Raw genomic sequence first — 24,546 nt, forward strand, 5'->3', positions numbered from 1 at the left:
TTGTTGTCGAACCAAAATGGCAGAGCTGTTTGTTATAACCTGTGACACAGAGCCCATTACTGACAGACCCATCTGGGAAAGTTTGAAAATCGATAAAGAAAACCCGGCAAATTTGCACAGTGCTATGAATCAAGAATTGTAAATGACTCATGGCTGCATTAATTATATAGCACAACTACATCTTACCTGCACATTTTGGGGGCCATTATTGGTTCATAGAGTATAGTGCATGCATATTAACCAATAGATCCCAGGTTGGATCCCTCTGTTGGCCAACAAACCTCTTCCTGATTTTCCAGCCCGGTTTCCTCAATAGTGAAAGATGGAAGATCTGGCTGCCAGCATGTCAAAATCTGACATGTTGAAGAAATTGAAATAACAGTAGACCATAGCACCACTGTTCGAGGAAACATTTGCCTGGTAGCACACTGCATGGCATGTGCTCATCTTCATTAGTTTGGTTGGGGCTAAAAAATATTATGTTTAAACTCCATTTCATTGATCTTATTGAATTACTTTTCAGGAATGACAGAAGAAGATGTTAGAGAGTATGAAAAACAGATGCAGGAAGAGACAAATAAACGGGTCTTAGGCTCACGCTCAGGTTCAACATCATCACATTAAACTAAGTGATATACTCTCTCTCTATTTGACACACTGTCTCCACCTACAATCAAAAACTCAAATATAATAACTCAATCTTCCTTACGTTAGAATGACTAAACCTCTTTGATTTGGTCAAAAATAAATTTTTTAATTTCATAAGATTTGATGGTGATTTTTTTTATTCGGAATGGCAATCTGTCTTCATTGAAAATTTTACATCAAAAGATAAAGTCAGCTTTTATTTTAAGACAGAAAACAGATTTTATGTTGGAATGTCAACATATAAGTCAAAAATGAGTAAATAGTCTAACTTTCCCTTTTTTTTTTGCTAACTAATTGTAATAGGACATCAGATCAACAGAACAAACTTTATTTTATACTAAATCAAAGAGTTTTAACTATTTAAAACTTTTAAACATAAACCATTAAAGCATTTATCATGATTGTTAAGAATAGTTTTTAAAAACTTTTTGTCCAAATACATTTTCAGAGAATAACATATTTTTGAAGATTGTTACATTACAATTGTGATAATGAAATTTGGCCATCGAGAGAAACGTTGTTTCACAATTTGTTGAATTGTTTCAAAGGCATTTAAACTATTTTAGATGGTTTTTTTTATTCTTTAATGGTTGACCATCTTGTCATCTGACATAACACAAACTTTTAATCTTCAATGACTCCAATTTTATTTGCATTTGATGACATTAAGGTACACATATATGTATTTGTTAGTCCGTATTCTGTGTATCACAACCTCTAAAGATCAGAAAGTAGCACCATTTCTTAACATAAATGTACGTCAGCATTATGTGTAGTGTGTAGAGAATTGTCAATTTTAGAGATTTTGCTGTTGCAATGTTTTGAATAGTTTTAGATAAGTAATTTTTTTTTCCTATAAAAGGTATGTAGAAAGTTGATTCTTCTGAAAGAGACTTAATGTAATTCAACATTTCATTGTTTGAAAGACATTTTCAAAAATTAAGTGTTGATTAATACAGATCTCAGGCCTAAAAATTGGACGGTTTCTGCTGCAAGAATCGACTAGGATTCTCCTTCAACAGTTTAAAAGCATCAGAGACATCCTTAAGATTACTAGTAAAATTTTGTTTTATATTATAATAACTAGGCTTATTCGCTAAGTATTGCAATAATTTAATGTCTAACAGTAACAAAAATGATTTTGCATTTTTGAAACCTTGGCATATTTGAATCTTAAATTTTTAGGCCAGGGATATTGAGGGATCAAAAATGAAAATGATGGTAATGTTTTATGTGATATTTATCATGGTATCAATCACATCAACATCAGACTTGATTGTTTTGAAAATTGGCCTCAAGGTATGTCTTTGATATTGAGAGTTACTACTTGTTAAAATTTTGAATTGTAATATTGTTATTAGAATCTTGTTAGGGTCTTGTTTTGGTTACATTATCAGAAACTTTCCCAACATTTGCAAACTTCATGGCACATTCCTTCCTTGTTGACAAGTAATGAGATGATTGTAAATATATAATTATTGTGATAATAGTATTATAACACTCAGTGTTCATCATACAGTATACTGTGGTCTAGCTTACACTCTGGTCTAGCTTACACTGTGTTCCAATTTTACTCCGAAGTCTAATTTTACTCCGAAGTCTAATTTGACTGTGAAGTTTAATTTGACTGTGAAGTCTAATTTTACACTGAAGTCTGATTTGACTCTGAAGTCTAATTTGGTGCCGAAGTCTAGCTAAATAATCAGATCTCTTTGTGTTTCATCATTGAAAAGGATCTAAATGACCAACAAACGTAATTTTGTTTCAAAAATCTGTTTAAAAAAAAAAAGAATCAACGTCCAATATCTTTATCCAGATCAGATTCCTTGTATTGAGGTTAAACAAGAACACAGTCAGACCACTGACCTAACTCTGAAATGCAGTGTAAACCTGCCGAAGATAAAAATAGTCCCAACATGAACAAATTATCTTATTATAGTTGGTAATGAAAAGTTCAAGTTTTATATTATATAATATTTGACTTTAAGGATGATATGTTCAAAAAAATAAAACCTTTCTTTTTTTGTTAAATAGAAAAAAATATTCAGATAGAACTTCAAAATATCTTGGGAATACTGAAAATATATTGTGATTAATCTTAAAGTGTTTCTTAAGTAAGTGAAAAAGCTAAGGTGATTGGAATTCCACGTCTTCATTAACTTAACATATTTTAGTCTTATGAACAATACATTTTTAATTTTTTAGTTTGTAATACCTGTTCTGTCCTAGGCCCCTGTTTAGTAGTAGATGAGAGGGAAAATTCACTACATTTCTCCACTTTCTCAGTAGTGATGTTGGGTGGCAGAAGGATCTATGGCGTGCACTTTAGATCATAACGTCTCTGAGTCATGTGACATGGTTGCGATTCTCAGGTTGTACATGAGAAGCAGTAGCGTCGCAGGCCAGACCTCATGTTTTTTCGTTGGGTACTCTTGTTTCCTTCCACTGCTACAGATTCCTACTCGCAACCGAATTATTGAAATGTCCTATCAAATAAAGATTTTGAGAGGGATGAATTTTGCTCCAAAGGGGAGCAGGAGAATAGGAGGAAAGAGATTCTGACAAAAATTTATCCAGGGGCCCTGAGCAGGAGAGGAGGGCCAAAGAGATTCTGACAAAAATTTATCCAGGGGCCCTGAGCAGATCCGATATTTCAGACTATTCTTGTTATATTGATGTTTTAGGAGTCAGTGATATCAATGTTCTATCAATGTTTTTGTATATTTGAATGTTGTCTGTGATAAGGTTTATAAATATGTTAATAATGAGTAGTTGTCATGATCTACAAATAATGAAAACAATAAAAAAAAACCATTCATTGAAAATATTATGTTGAATATCAGACACTTCTACCAATTAATCTATCTTACATTTACCCTTAATTGAAATATTCTTATGCTAGACCCAAAACCCTTTATATCTATATACCATGATCTATTTATTATAGGTATATATCCTGACAATTGAGAGTCTAAATACGTAACCATTCATTGAAAAATATATTCAAACTCTTTTTTTTCCAGTCGTAAGAAATATAGTTTTCAGGTTGCAATCGATGACATAATTAATGTTGAGGGAATATATATCTTTAATACATTCTTTACTTTTTAGATCCCCCCATATAAAAAATAAAATACAAAAAAAATATATATCTCCCTGTCCTGATTTGTTATTAGAAATGTTATTCACGAGATGAATATTTTGTGGTATATATATATATGTATGTATAGTTGTCTTTTTGAATCAATTGTACCAACATGTCAATAAATAGGCCATAAACTAGCTCAATTAAATGGTAGATCTATTTTGTAAACTTATGTGTTTAATATATAAGTAATAAGTACAGGAGGGATGTATAGATGGAATGTTGTGACAAGATATTTGACAACGATTCTGATGATTGACAATGATTGATGTGCGTCCATGCAAGTGACAATAGTATAATAAATATATGGTTGTTATCCTCTGTATTGTCAAGTATTATAATCATGTTATATTATTAAATGTCGTACATAGAAAAGTGTTAATATACCTTTATCCACTGGCAAGTTGTGAGAAAATGAATATAAGGGCATAGTAGTGGCGTGCGGAGGTATGTTTGTGCTTTGTTGCGACGTTAAATTCTGCAACTCCCTTAGTTAAACGGGGAAAGAATCTGTGAGCAAAAATATAACAGGGCAATGTTTATTGCTCCCTGGCGAAATGTCAAATTTTGCACCTCCCTTCTCGAATTTAGTCCGGTGAAGGACAAATTTATCAAGGTAGCCAATATGAATTTTGGACTTCCTGTGGGCTGTGCCCGAAGTTGTCACCTACCCTATCTCTACTCCTCTGTACGCTACTGGTTTATAGGGTTGTATTTTAATATTTTGTTGAGGTTATACAACTTGCAAGTGGAAGAAGGTGGTGTTATATTTTTAAATCTTTTATTCTAGAATATATTATCTCGTATATATATTATTGTTGTTTTTTTTAAATTTGTGTCAAGTGTTTTGTGTAGAGAAATGTATGTAATGTCTATATATTCTGATAGAAAATAATTATGACATGTATTTTTCTTGCCATACATTATTATGCCATGCATATTGCTAGCACTAACAGCATGTAATATATATTTATAGCTTATGTATCATTAGTCATGCTTAAAGAGGCAATGGGCCAATCACAGGAGATTTGACCTAAAAAATTTATCAGTGAGCTTCAGATAATTACGTTCGAAAAATTTATCAGAGCTTCAGATGATTACATTCAGTAAATTTATCAGAGCTTCAGATGATTACATTCGAAAAAATTTATCAGAGCTTCACATAATTACAGTCTGAAAAATTTATCAGAGCTTCAAATTTGAGTTATTGACGAAATCTCATTGCCTCTAAATAAAATCGTTATTAAATTATTTGTATTGCTACTTATTTATACATGTATTTTAAAAGTCCCATGAACTCACTCATAAAAATGAGGAGTGCATTTTGTCCGAATTTAAATAACTTGGTACCACAGGTGCTTTTAAAAGTGAGTTTTCATATGTGTTATTTGCCCCTGAAATGGATTATCTCCCATATATGAATATAAAGATAAAAGACTTGAGGCATAATATTAAAGTCAACTGTATGTTAATTTGAAAGAGGTTTTCCATTTTACAAGCACCTGTGCTTACCAGTAATTTATAATACCCCAAATTTTCATTCATATCATTTTAAACATGAATTAAGAGGGAAGTACAGATCTTTAATTAACAAAATAAGCTGGAAATAGAATTATGTATGAAAATTGCAAAACTATTATTGAGTAAACATTAGATAACTACACCTCTTTACTGAGGTCAAAATTAAATAAGATGAATATATTAATATTATTTACATAATTGGAAATAGATTTTGAGATATGTTATAAAATATGAATTATAAATCAAGATGCCTGTGAACAAAACATACAGAAACCAGATTGGATATCAGTCGTACTTGGAGGAGATCTCTAATGACTAGTTAGTTATGTGTAATAGACAGTGCAACTCGGTAACACAAGCCTGGTTGGTGCAGAAAAGTCCCATTTCATTTGTAACAAACAACAGCACACAATCCAAAATGTCAAAATTAGTGGCCAAGCCCTTCACAACAACATACCAGTAAATAAAACAATTCATGGATTTTTGTAAGAAACCGAATGTCAAAATGAATACAATAATTGAACAACAACCTTCCATGTTACATGTTCTGAAGAGAGATTCTTCCTTTATCTCAGTATGTAATAAACTTTCAGACATGAAATACGTTACATTATTAATTTGGACTTAATAATAATTTCATTTGGTGCATAATAGTTTATCGACAATAGAAGATTGGAAGGCAGAAAATAATTGCTCATGTGATAAATTTGATCTCAATAATTTGTGGATGTGACTGAAAAATATATTGGGAGTTTATTACACACTGATATGAAGTATATGTACAATATGATACTAGATATTTAACTTTGTGATAGTTGTGGAAATTGTGATCTCTTTTTTCACTAGTTTTTCAAATTTTACGCAGGGCTCTTGTTTCTAAATATTTACCGTCCTCATTAGCCCAGTTGGTGAAGAACAGTAACATGTAAATTTAGATTGAGATATTTTCTAAACTTTTCATTTTATTCCTAATTAGGCAATTTAGAAGATTAAGAAGACTAAGATTCAATATTGTTTGATCACGTTCTGCTGTCTGAATTGGGGAAGTTGTATTTCTAATTGGAACAATATTAATTGTATTATAGCTCGACCACCTTGGTTTTTTTTTTAAATCTCGGATTAAATAGTCCTTCTATAGTTATTTTTTTCGGACATACTACATATTGTATACAGATTCGGTATGATTGTTAAATATGACAGGAACAAGAGCCCTGATAAATGTTGTTCTAGTTTAGAGAAGGTATTTATTGACATATAATATAAGCCATATTATTAAGTGTATAGATATATTGTACTGTTTTAAGACCATTGTGTGTTTTATATCCCTAGTTATTTCCTGCACATAGCTAGATAGACACTGATTATCCACGAGAGAACAAAATGATATTAAACAGTATTTATTTCTGTTATATATTACCTAAATATTATTTATTCAAATCAGAAAACCCTCCTGTTGCTCTGATGGAATTTTACATAATATGTTGCTGGTATCATTGATTAAAGAGCCATTGTCAATTACACTAAATCGCGTGAATTTTGACTTCATATTAATACAATTAAAAAGTTCACTAAAAAAAGTCTTGGTTTTGTTTTTAATCCTATGGATTTTTTGTACTGGTATTTGTAAATTATTCTGATGATTGGTCAAATTATTCTGATGATTGGTCAATTTATGTTCATGACCATTTATGTAGTTTAAAGTAGTAAATAAATGTGTAGAAAATAGAAGAAAATGAATTAATGGAATAGTTGCAATGTTTCAGGGTGATGGTAATTATTTTGGAGATCAAAGTGTGCAATATTTGACTACATTTATAATTGTCCTTTGATGATTCTTATCTGAGTATCAGAAGGGTTTTGTAATCTGATGTTCATTTTAGATTTCTATTTATTTATATTTTAAGATGTGACATCTTTAATTTATAATAGTTATATATCCTCACTATATTTCAGTTCGCTATAATACAGGTTCAGCATGACTTTCAACTGAGCTATGTGTATGTATAGAACATGAAGAAGTGGTTACAAGCATTATCAGCTCATTAACCATTGCTACATTTACTATGATATAACAGTGGGATCATCATCAGTGTTAAAGTGAAACTCATGTATTTAGAGACAATATAATGCATTATGTGATATAACATCTATTATTTTAATTATATAAATAATTTAACATGATTAATAAACAATATATATTAGCGGGTTGGGCATTAATGATATATTTTCTTGACAGTGATAATCCTAAATACATAAACATCAATTGAAAAACATATCTAAACTAGTAGAAACATATCAAGACAAAATTATTTGACACATTAGAAATTGAAATGCAGGTGCCATTTTAATATGTTCAGCCAATAGTAGATGTTTGAGCACTTATAAGTGTCAGTTTGCAGAAATGAAAATTTCATAACGCATTATATGCAGTGAAATCAATATTTGCTTTAAACATGAGGGACCAGTCCTTAATCAGTGTATTTGTTCGAGTTTTTTAATGGTTAAATACTGTTATCAACAAAAATTGATTTTTGAAGTAAAAGTCTACTATTTTAAGATCATAGACAACTGTATCTTCGATTTCAATACAAAATGTTTTCGCTAAATGACTCGAAAAGAAACCAACAATTAAAGAGACATTAGATGACTTGATGATCAAGAATATCTCAATTAATGAAATATGGGAATGTCATGATCTATTGCAGTGGACAGAAAGTGGGATGCTATCTATCTTAATTATCTTTCTTGGGCCCTCCAAAAAGTATTACCTGACAATTCGAAAGTAATTTATTTCATAGACCAAACTCCCTCCCCAGGGAAGTCCTGGCTGTGCTACTTAATGTAGTCCTGATCATGCAATAGGGTAGGGCTGCCGACTTTGTTCTGGCTAATTTTTTAATTTTTCAAGTGGAAGTGGTTCATATTGTAGATTAAAATATGTAAATTGGCAAACGTTTGTGAACTTGGATTCTATTGTCTCTTTAACATTTAAAATAATGTCTTCATTATTTAATGTAAACTAAGAACTAGTCATTTGTAGGGTAAATAATCATAATATCTTACATAGATTTATGCACAAATTTTCATGTATCTTATTATGCACACTATCTTTTATTCGTTACATCATAGGGATTGTTTATTGTTACATGTACTTAGATTAATTCAATACAATTAATTTATGTTAAATGTATGGTTATAAAATGTTTAAAAACATCTTGTTTTGTTTTATTTGTGGTATTCATTCAAATATGTTATCGCCATAAAAGATGTTCAGCATCTGTTAGAGATGGGGATATAGTTTATAGTTTGTGAGCTACCATGGCTTAGTGTGTGTGGTGCTGGTTCATGAATCAAGAAGTCCCGAGTTTGATCCCGTTTTTGGCAAGGAAAAGTGTCTAGTCATTCAGATGGGAAGAAAAGTGAAGTCCTGTGTATACCATTTGTAGCATGTCAATAATATTTCTCATTTAAAGGCAGCTTTAGAAGGAGTGTAATCTTCCTGGGTCAGAGCCTCGTCTAAGGATTTGGTCGTGCGCGGCAAAGTCGGTCGAAGCCCGACTCGCGATCACTGCAGGTGAGAGCCCGCGATGGGGGTCTGTGGGGCCCTCCCCCAGAAAATTTTGAAAATTGACTCCCTTAGACTCTATTTCTGAGCACTTAAAAAATAGTTTCGGAGATTTGATACACTATTAGTTTTGGCATCTTGTTAAACCATGGATTGATTAATACCCTGTAAAATTGAGATCAAAACACTGCTGCGTCTGACCCGCAGACAGAAATATACCCATAAAACAATCAGAAAGACTATTTTGTAAACCTACGCACCATGATATAGTATTGGCACATGGGAAAAACCTTGTCAGCGATTTTCAAAACGGATGTATGTTGCCGCCCAGTCTTCAACTTTTGGGCTCAGTAGGCGGCACAGTTTGACCAGTGCGGGACGGCTCTGTCCTGGGTCGTAGTTCAGGGTATGGACAATGTTTATTAGAGATATTTAATGATACAATAAAGTAAACTGAATTTGGGATCTTCAGTTCACCTCATTAATCTTATTGTGGTTGAACAGAATTAACAAAAAGGCTTATGGCTTATAGTATGAACATACTAGCTCAGTTATTGTGTCTCAAAATGTGTGACAAACAAATTGACAAAAGGTTGGGGACAACAAGTAGGAGGAGGGAGTTTTTTTTATCAAACTTATTTCGTAGTGGTATATCATGATGGTCTATCCACGGTAGCTTCTGTGCAATGTTTGGTAGGCAACTATTGAAATCATAGTGACATATTCATCTGCACTTCATTGAATTCCAACTGTCATGCACACAATTCCTGTGACCAGATCAGCCTTACTACAGGAACTACCTCTAACAAGTGTGAACCTGGAAGCAATTCTTTCTTTAGCTCTTTAACCACTAACTCACCAGGGTTAATTAGACAGGAATCCAAGAGTATTTAGCTATATGGTTATGGTCACAGTACTGGTACAGAGTCTACTGTACTGTGGCCTTAACCATATGGCAGTTGGTAAAAAAAACAAACTTAATAGACTTCTAATGTCTGTAAATAGACTGTCAGATTTTCTGCTGAATTTAACAGAAAAACACCAGGTATTTAATAAAGATTTTTATTAAAGAATATTGGTGAATCAAATATTACAATAGATTTCTGGTAAATGAATATAAATAACTTGTGCTTCTTTTTAAAAATAAAAGTTAAATAATTGGAAACATAAAAATAACAATAAAGATAATATATGTAAAATCTATTATTATGTGGATTACATTAACATTTTAAAACATACAGAAAGACATTTTTACATTTCATGTTAAAATGCTTTCTTCAAACTTAACCATATACACAATATGTATTAAGGTATGTTAAATAATGCTAAATCATTTAGGCCAGTGGTTCTCAACCTCTTTTTGTCAACAGCACACCTTGGAACACATGAAAAAAAAATAGCGGCACACCTGGCTAAATATATATGAAAAATATTAAAATTTTGCAAAATAAAAACATGGCAAGTCATATACCGGATACAGCTGTAGACACAGACTAGTCATAGACACACAGAATGACTCAAACTAAATAAAGAAAAACACAGCTATGAACTTACTTTATTGCAGTGTTTCGAATTTCATCAGTCAAATAGCTGGCTTCTTTAGTGAGAAATTTTCTTAGTGTGCCGTTCAAAATTTTGTGGCACACTTAGGAAGACCTCAAGGGCACACAGGTATGCCGAGGCACACTGGTTGAGAATCACTGATTTAGGCACTGAACAAGTAGGATATACTAATTTGCAGTGTTTTATTTGATTAGACCTAATTGCCAGAGAGAGATTTCTTGGGCCCTTGCTACAGGAAAAGGACAAGGGCTGTAGCATTGACATCTACTTTCAACAAAGCGTTTGAATATATGACAACAACATTATTTCTTTACAATTTAAATACATCTGTACCATAATTACATTTCAAATCAACAAAGGAATTTAGCTTTAACTTACTTTGAAGTGTTCAAACAAGAACAAGTAAGAAAATACCCCCAAAAGCCCTGCAAGAGACATTAATGTTTGTAAACAGATTTATTTACATTAGCTTTGACCAAGGTGATATTGCAGACAATTTAATCAGTCTTTGCTCTGACTGAACATTAATGGTAACAAAAATTCTTGTGGAATGAATCTTTAATAAAATTCTTATATTATACCTGTCCTTGTCTCCCACCTTCCAGATGAAGTAGGAGAATATTGAATAGTCAACTGTCTATTTGTCACACAATAACTCCTTCTAATTGATGTCAAAAGTGAGGTAGATGCCCATTACAAGAATGATTAACTGTTTGGTGACGACAGAGGTGACAATAATATTGATGAGAAATATGAGACAATATCTATAGTATTTATACCAGAGTGATGTAAATAAACCATACATAAATTAACAACACATATAACCAATAAGGTTCATTGAAGTCCCATGCATAAGGAACTGAGTTAAACTATGGGGAAATATAATGATACTCTTAGCATTAAAAAATATATTCTTGATTGCTGCATTGGTTTCACTTTGGCAGTCCTATGGATCAACATAGAAATATGGGTAGAGAGAGAGAAATGGGGTTTAACGTCCACTCGACACAAACTAGGTCATTTCTGGACTAACACATGGTTCAATTTTATTTCAATAATTTGCTTGCACATAGGAGGTCTTTAGCATTAGGAGGATACCGGAGGACCAAGAAAAAACCCACGAGATTGGAAAGGCAACCCTACTCCTTGTCATGTACAACCTGGGAATCGAAACTCTGCCAGTTGACTCAATGACAGACCGTATGATACAGCGCGCAAATGCTAACCATTTGGCCATCCAACCCCCCAATATGGGTAGACATATACAGAAAATAAAATATATAATTATTGTATTGGTGCTTTTTTATAATTTATTAATTAAATTACAAAAATAGAAACTATTATAAATATATCTATAACAAATAATAATACAGAAATAATGGATTTATATACAGTACACATTGTACAGAAATCATACACGGCAAGACGGAAAACATTAAACCTGTCTTCCATAGTGAACTTTGGGTGATTTCAAGTTTTGGCATAAGTTAGTGCTGAACACCAGGGTAATTAATTTTAGAAACATGCTAAAGATCTGTACAACCGCACCTGTAACTAACTGAACACCATGGCAACTTGACCTTAACTAAACATTGCTCAAAGCTAGACCTATTGTAAAGAAACTGTACAAGGTAATAACTATGCAATATTATAAGTATTGTAAATCAACAAATTGGAATGGAATGTAACAAAAAATCTCAACAACACAATACTTTTGTCATGTTAAAGAGTCAAATTGACAAACTGGGGCTAACATATGGTTAATTCTTTTCTCTGGACACATTTGCAAGGCTGGGGGGAGGTGGGTAGGGGAATTTTGCTTGGATGGCGGCATTTACATATTTTCTTCATCAAATTTCAATCAACTGTCAAGACTTCTTTAACATGCATGCCAATGTGTACACATGTGGACCTCAGTGTTCGTACCTCAGTGTATGTCAGCCCTGCAGTGGCCAACACAAAGATTCGAACTTAAGGCATCCTAGCCAAGAGTCCAGTTCCCTGACCGCTTGTCCATCACAGCTGCCTTAACAAATTGTGTTCATGGATGTGTTTTAATCACTATAAAGAATATTACACAATAACTAGATAATTATACAATAACAAACAAGATTAGGCATACAGATTATACAAATATATTATGCAATCACAGATAAATTATTATTATAAACAATAAAAATGTTAATCAAAATATGAATATTACTGATCACATTCTACCACAGACTTTTTATTTTTAAAAAGGCACATGTTGATTTAATTTGGTTGTATTAACGTCCCAATTGTTGTTCAAATCACTTTCAGCTAAATTGGATTAGCATTTATTAATGGCAATATTGATGTATCTATGAAAGGGAAAAACCCATAATAAGTATACCTCTCATAATAAGTGGACCTTATCTTTAAAGCGACGACTTTCTACAGTAAAAAGGAAATTAAGAATTTCAGTTCATGCAAATCAGTCCAATTATGATTAAAATCGATCAATTTTATTGAAAATTATAGCTATTATTGATTTCATCACACCCTCTTTACTGTCACTTGTAGCTATCCATTATCATCGAGATAAAGGCGACATCAAATTCAGGATTTTCTTTTAATTATCTATATTACTATCTAAAGAACATATTTCAGTCCATATTTTTGTTAAATTTAATTAAACATACATTATGCAAGAGCTAAATCTGCCTATTGCAGGTCTTTCTTTAGGCCTGAACTGTTATCTAAATTATTAATTAGACATTAATTAACTTATCCAGACCATAATCAACCCTCGATGTCAACGCTAGCCTGTGATGTTTACTGGATTGGGATACCATTTGCTGCTCCACTTTCATTCTTGATTTACTCATGAAATGGATAATCGAGACTGTTTTTTATGGTACCTACTTTAATAATGATGATCGAGGCTAGGACGAAAATTCAATCGCTAAAATCTTGGTTTAGAGTGGATCAATTTTTACTGAAATTTTCAGCAAATCCCCTTTACATTATCTAGTTTTTAACTATACTCTTCAAAAAAAGTAGGGGATACTGAAATGCAAATACCTATGCCGGTTGTGATATGATAAATAGTCATGGACACTTGACATGCTTTGAGTGTATGTTCACAGATGAAGAACTTATCGCCCCAACAGAACCACTGAGCTGCACATGCGACACGCAATAGCGCCATACATGTGGGAGGGGTTCATTGTTAAATTTGACACTTCAAAGAAGGGTTGATGAAAACTGCCGCGTATCTTTGCTTTAGTGTGTTACGTTTAATTTGATCGGGAGACATGTTCGTCGACGTCAACGGACAAAACTGCAAGAATTGGCCATGACACTGCAAGAGGAGTGGGTCAGATTGCTCCAAATTGTGATTGGACGGCTGATTAGGAGCATGCCACGACGAATTGCTGAATATCTGAGGATTGGTGGAGCAATTACTCATCATTAAGACAAAAATCAAAAACATCCATTTTCACTTTTGACGGCGTATCTCTTTGCAAGTGAAATGGGGCCGTCAGATAAGCCGCCCATATTAACTGTTTATGTTCATGTGTAGGCAATTGGCCTGTTACTAACATACACTGGTTACCTCTAATAAAAACAGCAGTCCATTTCCGCAGTTTTGTATTGTTTTTGAATATCCCCTACTTTTTTTTGAAGAGTATATTATAGTGAGAACTGCCGGCTCTTTATCTAATCTCCCATAATGTATCTTTAAGGAAAATAACTATTGGCCTTCTGGCATTTAGATGCTTTAATGTACTTGTGTCTTTTTTGTACTATGTCTAAAATACAGGATTTTATTAAATACAGTAAAATTGCATAGAGGTTTGTTACAATATCTCTGTGGCAAACTTAATCATAAATATAATTTATAAATGAACACCTTTTAATTAATAAATAGAAAACATTGGTTAGATAAATAACATATAATATATAAGTCCAGCGGCTAAGTCGCAATATATGGCAGAATATTTATATAACAATATAATAAATACTTGTAGGGGTGGGGGCCTCAGCTACATTATAGACTAACAGGTCAGATATAGATATAATATTAGTTATATATTATCTTTGTTAGAAACAAGTTCTTAGTTTACATGATTCATCAGGTCTAATTCATGAAATATATACAATTAGCTTTTCTAAAAATCGCTACAATTGGCATAACACAAAGTTTTTTTCCTGTACCAGAGCCCCAAACTTTTGATGATAATATGATGTATTTGAAATAAAGTAATAAAAATATTTAATAACATGTAATATATTGATAATAAAATAACAATAATTATATAGATATATTAACTTCTAGTGTATTAACATAACTTAAACTGTATATGTGTTTTAAAACCTTATATGTTGATAAACTAGAAGTATACCATATAACTATGCAACACTTTATGTAATTTCTACTTGTATATATATGTTCTACAAATAAAAGGTAATTTATGACAATACATTGGATCATAACAAATATAAAATGTTAATATAATAGATAACAAAGGAAAACTGCACAACAGACAAAACTACATACTGTAGCATACCAACTGTGCCTAAAGCCGTCAAATTTTGAAATGAGAACATGGCAGTCTAAAAAGCAGGTACTGTGAAAATATAATTTAATAAAATCACATGGTAAGAAGTTATCTGTAAGTCAAGGCTTTGATTTTCTATCTTCACAAGAGTGTTCAATTTCTATATTCAATTTGGTTTTTTGAATATAATAAATCATTATAATTCAACGATTATAATAATTTACATGTGGTCATGAATAAAATGGGATTTTACATTCCAGGTTAAAATCATTATAGAACCTTTGAATTTACTCTTCTTTTGGGAGACCTTATAACACCATTCTCATCACCCTCCTCTAACTGCTTTTTGGCAAATTCCAAAAACACCTGAAAATTAAAAAATAAGGTTGACTTCAGGTTATAAGTAAATCACTGAGTCATACAACAACCACAGTCAAACTGATTCATAGATTAAGTTTTTAGTTGGTTACTTTTTTTCCTTTCTGACGAGGATTGGCTGACTGAGAAATCAGTCAATTAGCATTGAAGCTTATTAGGAAATTCAAATATTTTCTTAAAGATACATTATGGGAGATTAGATAAAGAGCTGGCAGTACTCACTATAATAGTTAAAAACTAGAAAATGTAAAGGGAATTTGCTGAAAATTTCAGTCAAATTGATCCACTCTGAACAGAGAAATTAGCGATTGAATTTTAGGCCTAGCCTTGATCATCATTACTAAAGTCGGTAAACTGATGGTCTGCCAGGAAGGTCTATTTTACTTCCTATTAAACAAGCCAACAGTGAGGCTGATGTCCCCTATCGCAATCCCAAAATAAATAGAAGACACATATTAATTAATTGCGTATTTATCTTTTTGAAAGTACCTGGTAGTGAAACTATACACTAAGTTTCATCACTCTCCATCAGTTAGAATCACAGTTATCTTGTCCCAAAGCATCGGTCAATGGAATTGCTTATCTCTGCTTAGCTTTAGCAGAAAATGTTAATCATTGAACTCAGTCAAGACATTCACCTAATGAACATCTACACCAAGTTTAAACATTCTACCTCAATTAAAAACAGAGTTGTCATGTTCTAAAGTCTAGACCAATCACAACTTAGCCTAAGCAGAAAATTCTCATCATCGAACTTAGCAAGGTATTGCTTATCACAACTTAGCCTAAGCAGAAAATTCTCATCATCGAACTTAGCAAGGTATTGCTTACCACAACTTAGCCTAAGCAGAAAATTCTCACCATCGAACTTAGTAATGGTATTAATAATGAATCTGTACTTTGGGTTTCATCACTCTCACCCAATTAGAACCAAAGTTATTGTGTTCCTAAGTCTGAACCAATCAAATTGCTTATCACTGTTTAGTCTTCGTGGAAAGCGCACATGGTCGAACTCCATCAAGGCATTTACCTAATAAACACCTACACCAAGTCTGAACATTCTACCTTAATTAGAAGGAGAGTTATTGTGTTTCAAAGTCTCGACCAATCAGAATGAAGTATCTACTTAGCCTTAGCAGAAAATGCTCATCATCGAACTTAGTCAAGGTATTGATGTAATGAAACTATACACAAAATTTCACAACTCTCACTCAATTGGAATCAAAGTTACCAAGCTCCAAATTCTTGACCAAACAAATTGCTTATCGCTCTGTTTACCCTGAGCAGAAAATGGTCATTGTCAAACTTAGTCACAGTATTGATGTAATGAAACTATACACCAAGTTTCATCACTGTCACTTAATTCGAACCATATATGGTGTCCCAAAGCATCTACCAATCAAATTACTCATCTCTGCTTAGCCTAAGCAGAAAATGCTCATCTTCGAACTCCATCAAGGCATTCACCTAATAAACACCTACACCAAGTTTGAACATTCTAGCTCAATTAGAAGGAGGAGAGATTTTGTGTCCCAGAAAGTGTGACAGATAGACAGATCCATTTTAAAAAACAAAAAAATATGTTATTGCTCTTCTAAAAAGCTCTTAGTTTCAAATTTTTAAGTTTTGAAGTTTTAAACTATACACTGTTCGCAAGGGTCAAGTGGCTATTTATTAGCAAGACCCCAAAGAACTAAACCACAGTAAATGATATTACTCAATATATATTACCTGTTCTAAAGTAGATTGACTGAAACTATATTCTTCTACTCCCATATTCTGTTTGGCTACAAGAAAACAAACACACCAACAAATTATATCAATAAAGTAGCTAAGTCTTTAACTCAACATTATCCAATTATTATCTGTCCTGCATCAATGACAAAGGGAAACTAGACCAGATTGCAAAATCCTGAGGAACATTTTTCGGCCAACACCAGGAATCTGGGAACTTCTAGTTAGTGAGTAGCATCTTACTCACTAATTCACTGTGGCTCCTCTATAAAACATTATCTGCATGGTGTATGTAAAAGTATATGTATTGTAAAACAATAATTACCATTTTCAAGTGAAGCAAAAGCTTGAGCTAACGATGTGACATCTTCTCTAGGTATCTTATATTGACCTCTATCACCAAATCTTTCAGCACATATATAATGCGGAAACATATGTTTTATCTCCTCTTCTAGTTCATCCATTTTCTCTTCTACATTAGCAACTTGTTTTATTTTTATTTCCAATAAATAACCACTGCCATATTTATCTTTCAAATGTTGACTGGGTCCTAGACATCTGTTTAAATTAATTTGAAAAACATGTTTAAAGATTAAAGATCTTTAACTGATTTTTCACTGCATAATTGACACAAACATTTACTTAAACATACATTATGCAAGAGCTAAATCTGCCTATTGCAAGTCTTTACTAACGTTTCAGATGTTATAGAAATTATTAATTAGACCTTTATTTACATGACAAGCTCAAAATCAATTCTGTAGACCCTCGGTTGGCTTGGATACAGCTTGGATTTAAACAGCTCAAAATCAACCCTGTAGACCCTCGGATGGCTTGGATACAGCTTGGATTTAAACAGTCGTCCATTTAAAATTAAATCAAGAAATGGCCGACCACCGGAAACCGGTTTTCAAAGGCCTACCAAGCGAGGGTACCATAGCCACTGAGAATGTTACTTGATAATTGAGAATATGTGGGTGGAATTATCATCTGTCAATCAAACGATCGACAATTCTCGTAGACATTGTGGACACAGTTGATGCCCATTTCTAGTCCAAACTTTCAACAATGACAACTCCGTTCAAAATAAAGTAATTGGACTGAAATTTTCAATGTTTTCTTTTTTTATCATCTATTTTTGAATTCTTAAACTCTTAACTAATGTATCTTTAAGAAAACAAAATCAATCGCAGATATTCTTTCAGCATGATTTTTTTAGACTGATATCCCATTTAAAGATTGAACTTTGAGAATATTTTAGATTGCAGGGGATTCAAAATCTCTCAAATGATGATCATGTCGTTATGGTAAACTAAATATCTCAGAGATAACACTCCATACTTTTATTTATTCTCAATACAATCCCGCTCACATCTTCGTCTTTAATTTTTAAATAAACTTCTAAACTTGTAAACTGTCTGTTTATTGTACATGAAAGTAAATATTTAGCATTCATAATATATATATTTAAAAACTTACTCTAATTTTCCATTGACCATAATGGCTAATCTATTACAAAGTGCATCTGCTTCTTCCATATAATGAGTGGTCAATATAGCTCCCTTTTCTGTAGATGAGAAACTTGCAGAAATCGTATCCCTGATATGGACAAAAATGATTTAAATTAAAACAAAAGCAAAAAAGTTATTGCTAGAAAGAATGTATTAAAATCTGAAAGCAACTGATCACAAAATGATCTGATCTAGCAAAATGTTGATACAATTTAGAAAGATATATTAGAGTTGTCAATCACTTTGGGTGAAGGATATAACAAAACCATAACTTTGTTCTAATTTAGAGGTTGTTAGGCGACTTACCACAAAAATCGTTTAGATTGTGGATCCATACCAGTTGATGGTTCATCCAATAATACGACTTCTGGACTTCCTAACATACTTACAGCATAACACAGCTAGAAAATATATAAACATACAATTATTCTAGATATGATTTACTTGTAGCACAACACAGCTAGAAAATACATAGACATATAAGAACTCTAGATATTGTAACTTTCTGTATTATAAATGACTGTTAAAACTGTATCCAAATAAAAATAAGGGAAATTTTACATATTGGGTAATATACTGTTTAAAATGAATGAATGAATGAATGAATGAAATATGGTTTTATGGCACGTCAGCTCCAACCGGGCTATATTGCGCCAAACATATGGTGAATCTGAGACAAATTAAAACAATATCACATAAATGAATTTATATATGTAAATAAAAACAAATATCACAGAAAATATATTAATTAAAAATAAATATAACAAATCTTTTACATATATAAATATTTAAAACGATATACATGATTAAATATATACAATTAAAATTGATTATAAAAGTTTGTCTCTTTTAAAAATGTTAGCACTTTGTCATATAGCTCCGGTTGAGCAAATAGCTGACGTACTGACTGGCAACGGTAATATTTAGATCTAATGTTCTTGAGATGTTTGCACTTAATCAAGATGTGTTTCACTGTCAAAGGAACATGACAGTGAACACATTCCGGTTGAGGCTCTCGCTTCAAAATGAAAATATGAGTTAAAAAAGTATGACCAATGCGAGAGCGACACAAAACAACTTCATCCCTCCTGTTGGTTCTATAGGAGTTGGGCCAATCTCCTAGGAGAGGCTTAATGTGATGAAGTTTATTTGTGCCTGCCAAATCCCAAGACCGTTGCCAGCGGTCATAAATAAAATGATTTATACACGAATTAAAATCTTTATATGGTATTAAAAAGGGTGATTGGGGAAGATCTAAAGCAGCTTTGGCAGCAAAATCTGCTTGATCATTCCCCCTTATATCTACGTGACTGGGGAGCCAGCAAAAGACGACGTCTTTACTGTTGAACTCGTATGATAATAGCAGATGATAAACATCTGCTACTAATGGGTGTTCAAGCTGTTTGTTGTTAATTGCTTGAAGCGAGGACAGAGAATCAGTAAAGATGATATACTTTAAAGATGAAGAGGATTGTATGAACTCCAAGGCCTGAAGAATGGCCTGGAGCTCAGCTGTAAATATTGAAGCAGCAGGTGGAAGACACACAGAAATGGTCTCAGATGGCGTCACGGTAGCCGAGGCTACCCGATCACCATCTTTAGAACCATCTGTGTAAATAGGAGCATAATCACCATACTTAGACCTTAACTCTCTAAAGAGAGATTGGAACACCGTAGAGCTAGTATCTCTCTTTTTATGTTGAGTTAGATCGAAATCGATCTTTGGGGGAGATATAGCCCACGGTGGAGTCCAAAAGACAGGGGTATTCGCAATACTGTCAAGGCTGATACCAGCCTCAGACAAAAGGGTTTGTATGCGAATGCCGAATGATGGAATAACATTAGTCTTCACCAGATACAAATGCTCATAAAGAGGTCTAAATATGGTGTTAAATGAAATGTGATTCGGAAGTGATGCTATTTTCGTAGCATACTGCAGGGCCAGTTTATCACGTCTGTTGTGCAATGAGGGCTCATGCGCCTCGACGTATAAACTGTCCACTGGAGATGTACGAAATGCTCCTAAACTGATTCTAAGTCCCTGGTTGTGTATGGTGTCGAGCTCTTTGAGATAAGACTCGCGGGCAGACCCATACACAATACACCCATAATCGAGTTTTGATCTTATTAAAGCTCGATATAATCGGAGCAAGACCTTACGGTCTGCTCCCCAGTCAGTATTTGATAAGACTCTCAATATGTTGAGGGCTTTCAGACATTTCTTTTTTAGGCTTTTAATGTGGGGGATAAATGATAATTTCTTATCAAATATCAGCCCCAGAAATTTGGTTTCATCCACAACTGGAAGGCGGTTGCCATCCAAATAAAGTTCTGGATCTGGATGCAAACCTCGTTTCTGACAGAAATGCATGCAGACAGTCTTGGATTTCGAAAAACGAAATCCATTTTCGGTTGCCCATTGTTGAAGTGAATTCAAATAAAGCTGCAACTTACGTTCGATTATCCGCATGTCTGTAGAACCATAGCACATCTGAAAGTCATCAACATAAAGAGCGCCGTTTGTACCTGGTTTAAGGCACGCTGGGATAGTATTAATTTTAATTGCAAACAATGTTGGAGATAAAATACTTCCCTGTGGAACTCCCATTTCCTGAGGAAATGGGTCAGAGAATATTGATCCCAGTCGTACCTTAAATGACCTATCTTCCAGGAAATTTTTAATGAAGATAGGTAAGCGACCTCGTAGGCCGAGGTTATGGAGGTCGCGCATGATACCGTGTTTCCACGTTGTATCATATGCTTTCTCCAGATCAAAAAATATTGCAACTAAATGTTGCTTCTGGATGAAAGCATCCCTGACGAACGTTTCAAATCGAACGAGATGATCAAGAGTGCTCCTTTGGGACCTAAATCCACATTGGAGGTCAGTAATGAGGTTGTTGGACTCTAGGTACCAAACAAGCCTTCGATTGATCAATCTCTCCATGGTTTTGCAAATACAGCTAGTTAAAGCGATCGGACGATAGTTGGTAGGATTCGTATGATCTTTACCGGGTTTAGGGATGGGAATTATTGTGGCTTCATGCCACGAAGGGGGGAATTTCCCATCAACCCAAATCCGGTTAAAAAGATCCAGTAAAATTAAGAGAGTGGAAAAAGGTAAATGTTTAAGAATTTGGTAGTGTATTTCATCTGGCCCAGTTGCAGTATCTCGAACTCGCTTTAGCGAATCCCGAAGCTCTGCATTGGAAAAGGTATCATTATAGCATTCATCATTGCGGGACTTGAAATTAAGTCGCCTTTTCTCCTGTTGTTGTCTAATGCCTCGAAAGGCATCGGAGGAGAAATTGGATGATGAATTAAATGAAAAAGTACTGGCCAGAGAATTAGCAATATCAGGAAATGTTGTTAAGGTGGTATTATCAACATTTAAATGATTACTGATAATGCACTACTTTTACCTTTAATCCTACGAATCCTATCCCATACCGACTTAGATGTGGTACGGGAATTAATCCTTGAGACGTAACCTTGCCATGAAGATTTCTTTGCTTGACGTATGGTTCTACGAGCCTTCGCCCGGACCATCTGGTATGCCGCAATATTCTCCATGGAAGGATGGTTCTTTAATCGCCTCAGGATGCGATCACGCTCTTTAAGAGCGGATTTGCAGTCATCGTTGTACCATGGTTTATTGAAACGTTTTGGTGTAGTCGTGGTTTTTGGAATCGCCTGCTCAGCCACATCTTGAAGAATTGAAGTGAATAAGGCCATGGGCTCATCTGCATCTTCTAACTCCTTTGTATCAAAAGAGAAGAGACACAGAGATTCAAATAGAGCCCAGTCAGCCTTATGCAACTTCCACCTCTGAGGTCTTTCGACCGGAGAGGGACCATTGTTTTCAATTACAATAGGAAAATGGTCGCTACCACACAGATCTTCATTTACCCTCCATGTAAAATCCTGAAACAGGACCGGAGAGCAAATGGTGAGATCTAAGGAAGAAAAAGAAGCTGTGGCAGGATGTAGATAAGTAGGCGAGTCATCATTTAATAAACACAAATTATTAATATTAATGAAGTCCGCTATTTGTTTACCTCTGTTGTTATCATCTGGACTACCCCAGAGTGAATGATGACCATTGAAATCTCCTGTAATAATAAAAGGGAGAGGGAGTTGTGCAACAAGGTCAACAAGATCTCTGGGATTAAGATGTAAACTTGGTGGAAGATAAATAGAACAGAGTGTAATAGGAATATGCAAAGTCACCCTTACCGCAACTGCCTGTAAAGGCGAGATGAGGGTGACTTGACTCTGAGGGATATCTCCATTAAGAATAATAGAAACACCCCCATGAGCTCTACCATCACCAACTGCATGATGATGGTAACCAACAAAGTGTCTAAAAGACAAAGTGTCAGAATTCCTCAAGAATGTTTCCTGTAAACAAATAGCTAAAGGGTTGTAATTTTGAATTAAAAGTTGAACTTCATTAAAATTTGGTTTTAAACCACGACAATTCCATTGAATAATGGAATTGACCATTGTCAGGGATAGTTAATTTTTGGCGGCTTACTGACGGGGTCCTTATGGACATCCGCTACAGTAATGCCGTCCATCAGATCATCCCCATATCTATTATAGAGAGCAATAGGGTTTTGTGAACCCTTTTTCTCTCTATCACGCATCTTTGCCAATTTCTTTTCTTTCTTAGAAAGAACTTCTTGTGTAGGTGGAATACCCTTTGGCTGCGAACTTGACCCAGCAGAATTGGAATCAAGAGTAACAACTTCAGGGGGCAAGGGAGCGGGCTCCTTGCCGTTCTGGTTAGAAGTGTTGGGAATGGTCCCAACATCTTCAGTTTGAGGCAAGGAAGATGAGTCCTTGCCAGACAAAGATTTAATAATTTTATCCGAGCTCTCACTCGTTTGAGAAGAGCTGGATACCCCTTTATTATGATCTGATGTTAAAAGTTTAGGCATTTTCTCTTTTCTGGGCCAGGTTAGGTCAGTCTGAACAGAAATTGATTTTGTAGAAACTTTTGCAGCACTTGCGAAAGATTTCCCTTGTTGTGCAATGGGAAAAATTGCTGTAAGCTCTACTTGCTTTCTAGCATCAAAATATGGTATTTTCCGTTCAGACATAATCTGTTGGATTCGTTTCTCTTTCTGCCAAATGGGACATTCGCGAGAGTAAGCAAAGTGCTTACCCTTGCAGTTAACACAACAAAAATCCGCCTGGCAGGTAGCACTCTCGTGGCCATCAAGACCACAACGAGCGCAGGTGTCTTTACCTCTGCAGACGGTTTTGCTGTGTCCAAACTTTTGGCATTTGTAACAGCGAAGAGGGTTGGAAATGTACGAATCAACAGGTATGTTAAGATAACCTGCCTTGAGAGTCTTTGGTATTTCGGGACGATTGAAAGTGAGGATATAGGTGCTTGTAGCAATCACCTTATCTCCCCGGCGTACGCTAATCCTTTTTACATGCGAGACGCCTTGAGAAGAAAGGTATTCCACCATTTCATCCTCACTGCTGCCTTCAAGATCCCGACAGCGAATAACTCCTCTACTTGAATTTAATGACCTATGCGGCGACACCTTGATAGGAATGTCTGCTAAGGATGTGGATTTAAGCAGCATGGTTGCATGCTGTTCCTTAGCACATTCTATCAGGAGTGTCCCGTTTTTTAGTTTTTTGATAGCCTTGGGCTCACCAGCCAAGCCAGCTATGCCCTTGGTTATCAAAAAGGGTGAAATTTTTGAGAGGTCGGTAGAGGGACTCTCAATTAAGAGAAACCTCGGCCATGCCTTCATAATTTTTTGGGGGGTATTAAATAAATTCGAAACGTCCTCTGTATTAGGACGTTTCTGTTTTTTATTTCTTTCTTTAATTGATGTGGGGGGGATTGGGGAATCCATAAATATGTTTTTTTAAATTCACCCCTCGTCGTCCCCCAGGTTACTTCCCTGCCTACCAGGGGGAGGACTAGCA

The 24,546-nt window shown here is 34.1% G+C and overlaps 2 protein-coding genes across 2 annotated transcripts in view; one reads left to right on the forward strand and one right to left on the reverse strand.

Moving 5' to 3' along the window:
• LOC126811829 (cytoplasmic phosphatidylinositol transfer protein 1) overlaps positions 1-8,527 on the forward strand; it is a 31,078-nt gene extending 22,551 nt beyond the window's left edge. The window contains exon 10 of the mRNA XM_050537758.2: positions 524-8,527. Within this exon, the coding sequence (XP_050393715.2) occupies positions 524-624 (101 nt within the window). The 3' untranslated portion in view covers positions 625-8,527. The remainder of the gene's footprint in view (positions 1-523) is intronic.
• A 1,400-nt stretch (positions 8,528-9,927) lies between these two features.
• Positions 9,928-24,546, reverse strand: part of LOC126811823 (cholesterol transporter ABCA5) — a 45,593-nt gene continuing 30,974 nt past the window's right edge. The window contains exons 29-33 of the mRNA XM_050537748.2: positions 18,898-18,992; positions 18,560-18,679; positions 17,406-17,638; positions 17,078-17,133; positions 9,928-15,334 (exon numbers count right to left, since the gene is read on the reverse strand). Coding sequence (XP_050393705.1) covers positions 15,239-15,334; positions 17,078-17,133; positions 17,406-17,638; positions 18,560-18,679; positions 18,898-18,992 — 600 coding nt within the window. The 3' untranslated portion in view covers positions 9,928-15,238. The remainder of the gene's footprint in view (positions 15,335-17,077; positions 17,134-17,405; positions 17,639-18,559; positions 18,680-18,897; positions 18,993-24,546) is intronic.

The sequence above is a fragment of the Patella vulgata genome, chromosome 2, assembly GCF_932274485.2.
Source record: "Patella vulgata chromosome 2, xgPatVulg1.2, whole genome shotgun sequence".
NCBI classification, from domain to species: Eukaryota; Metazoa; Mollusca; class Gastropoda; family Patellidae; genus Patella; species Patella vulgata.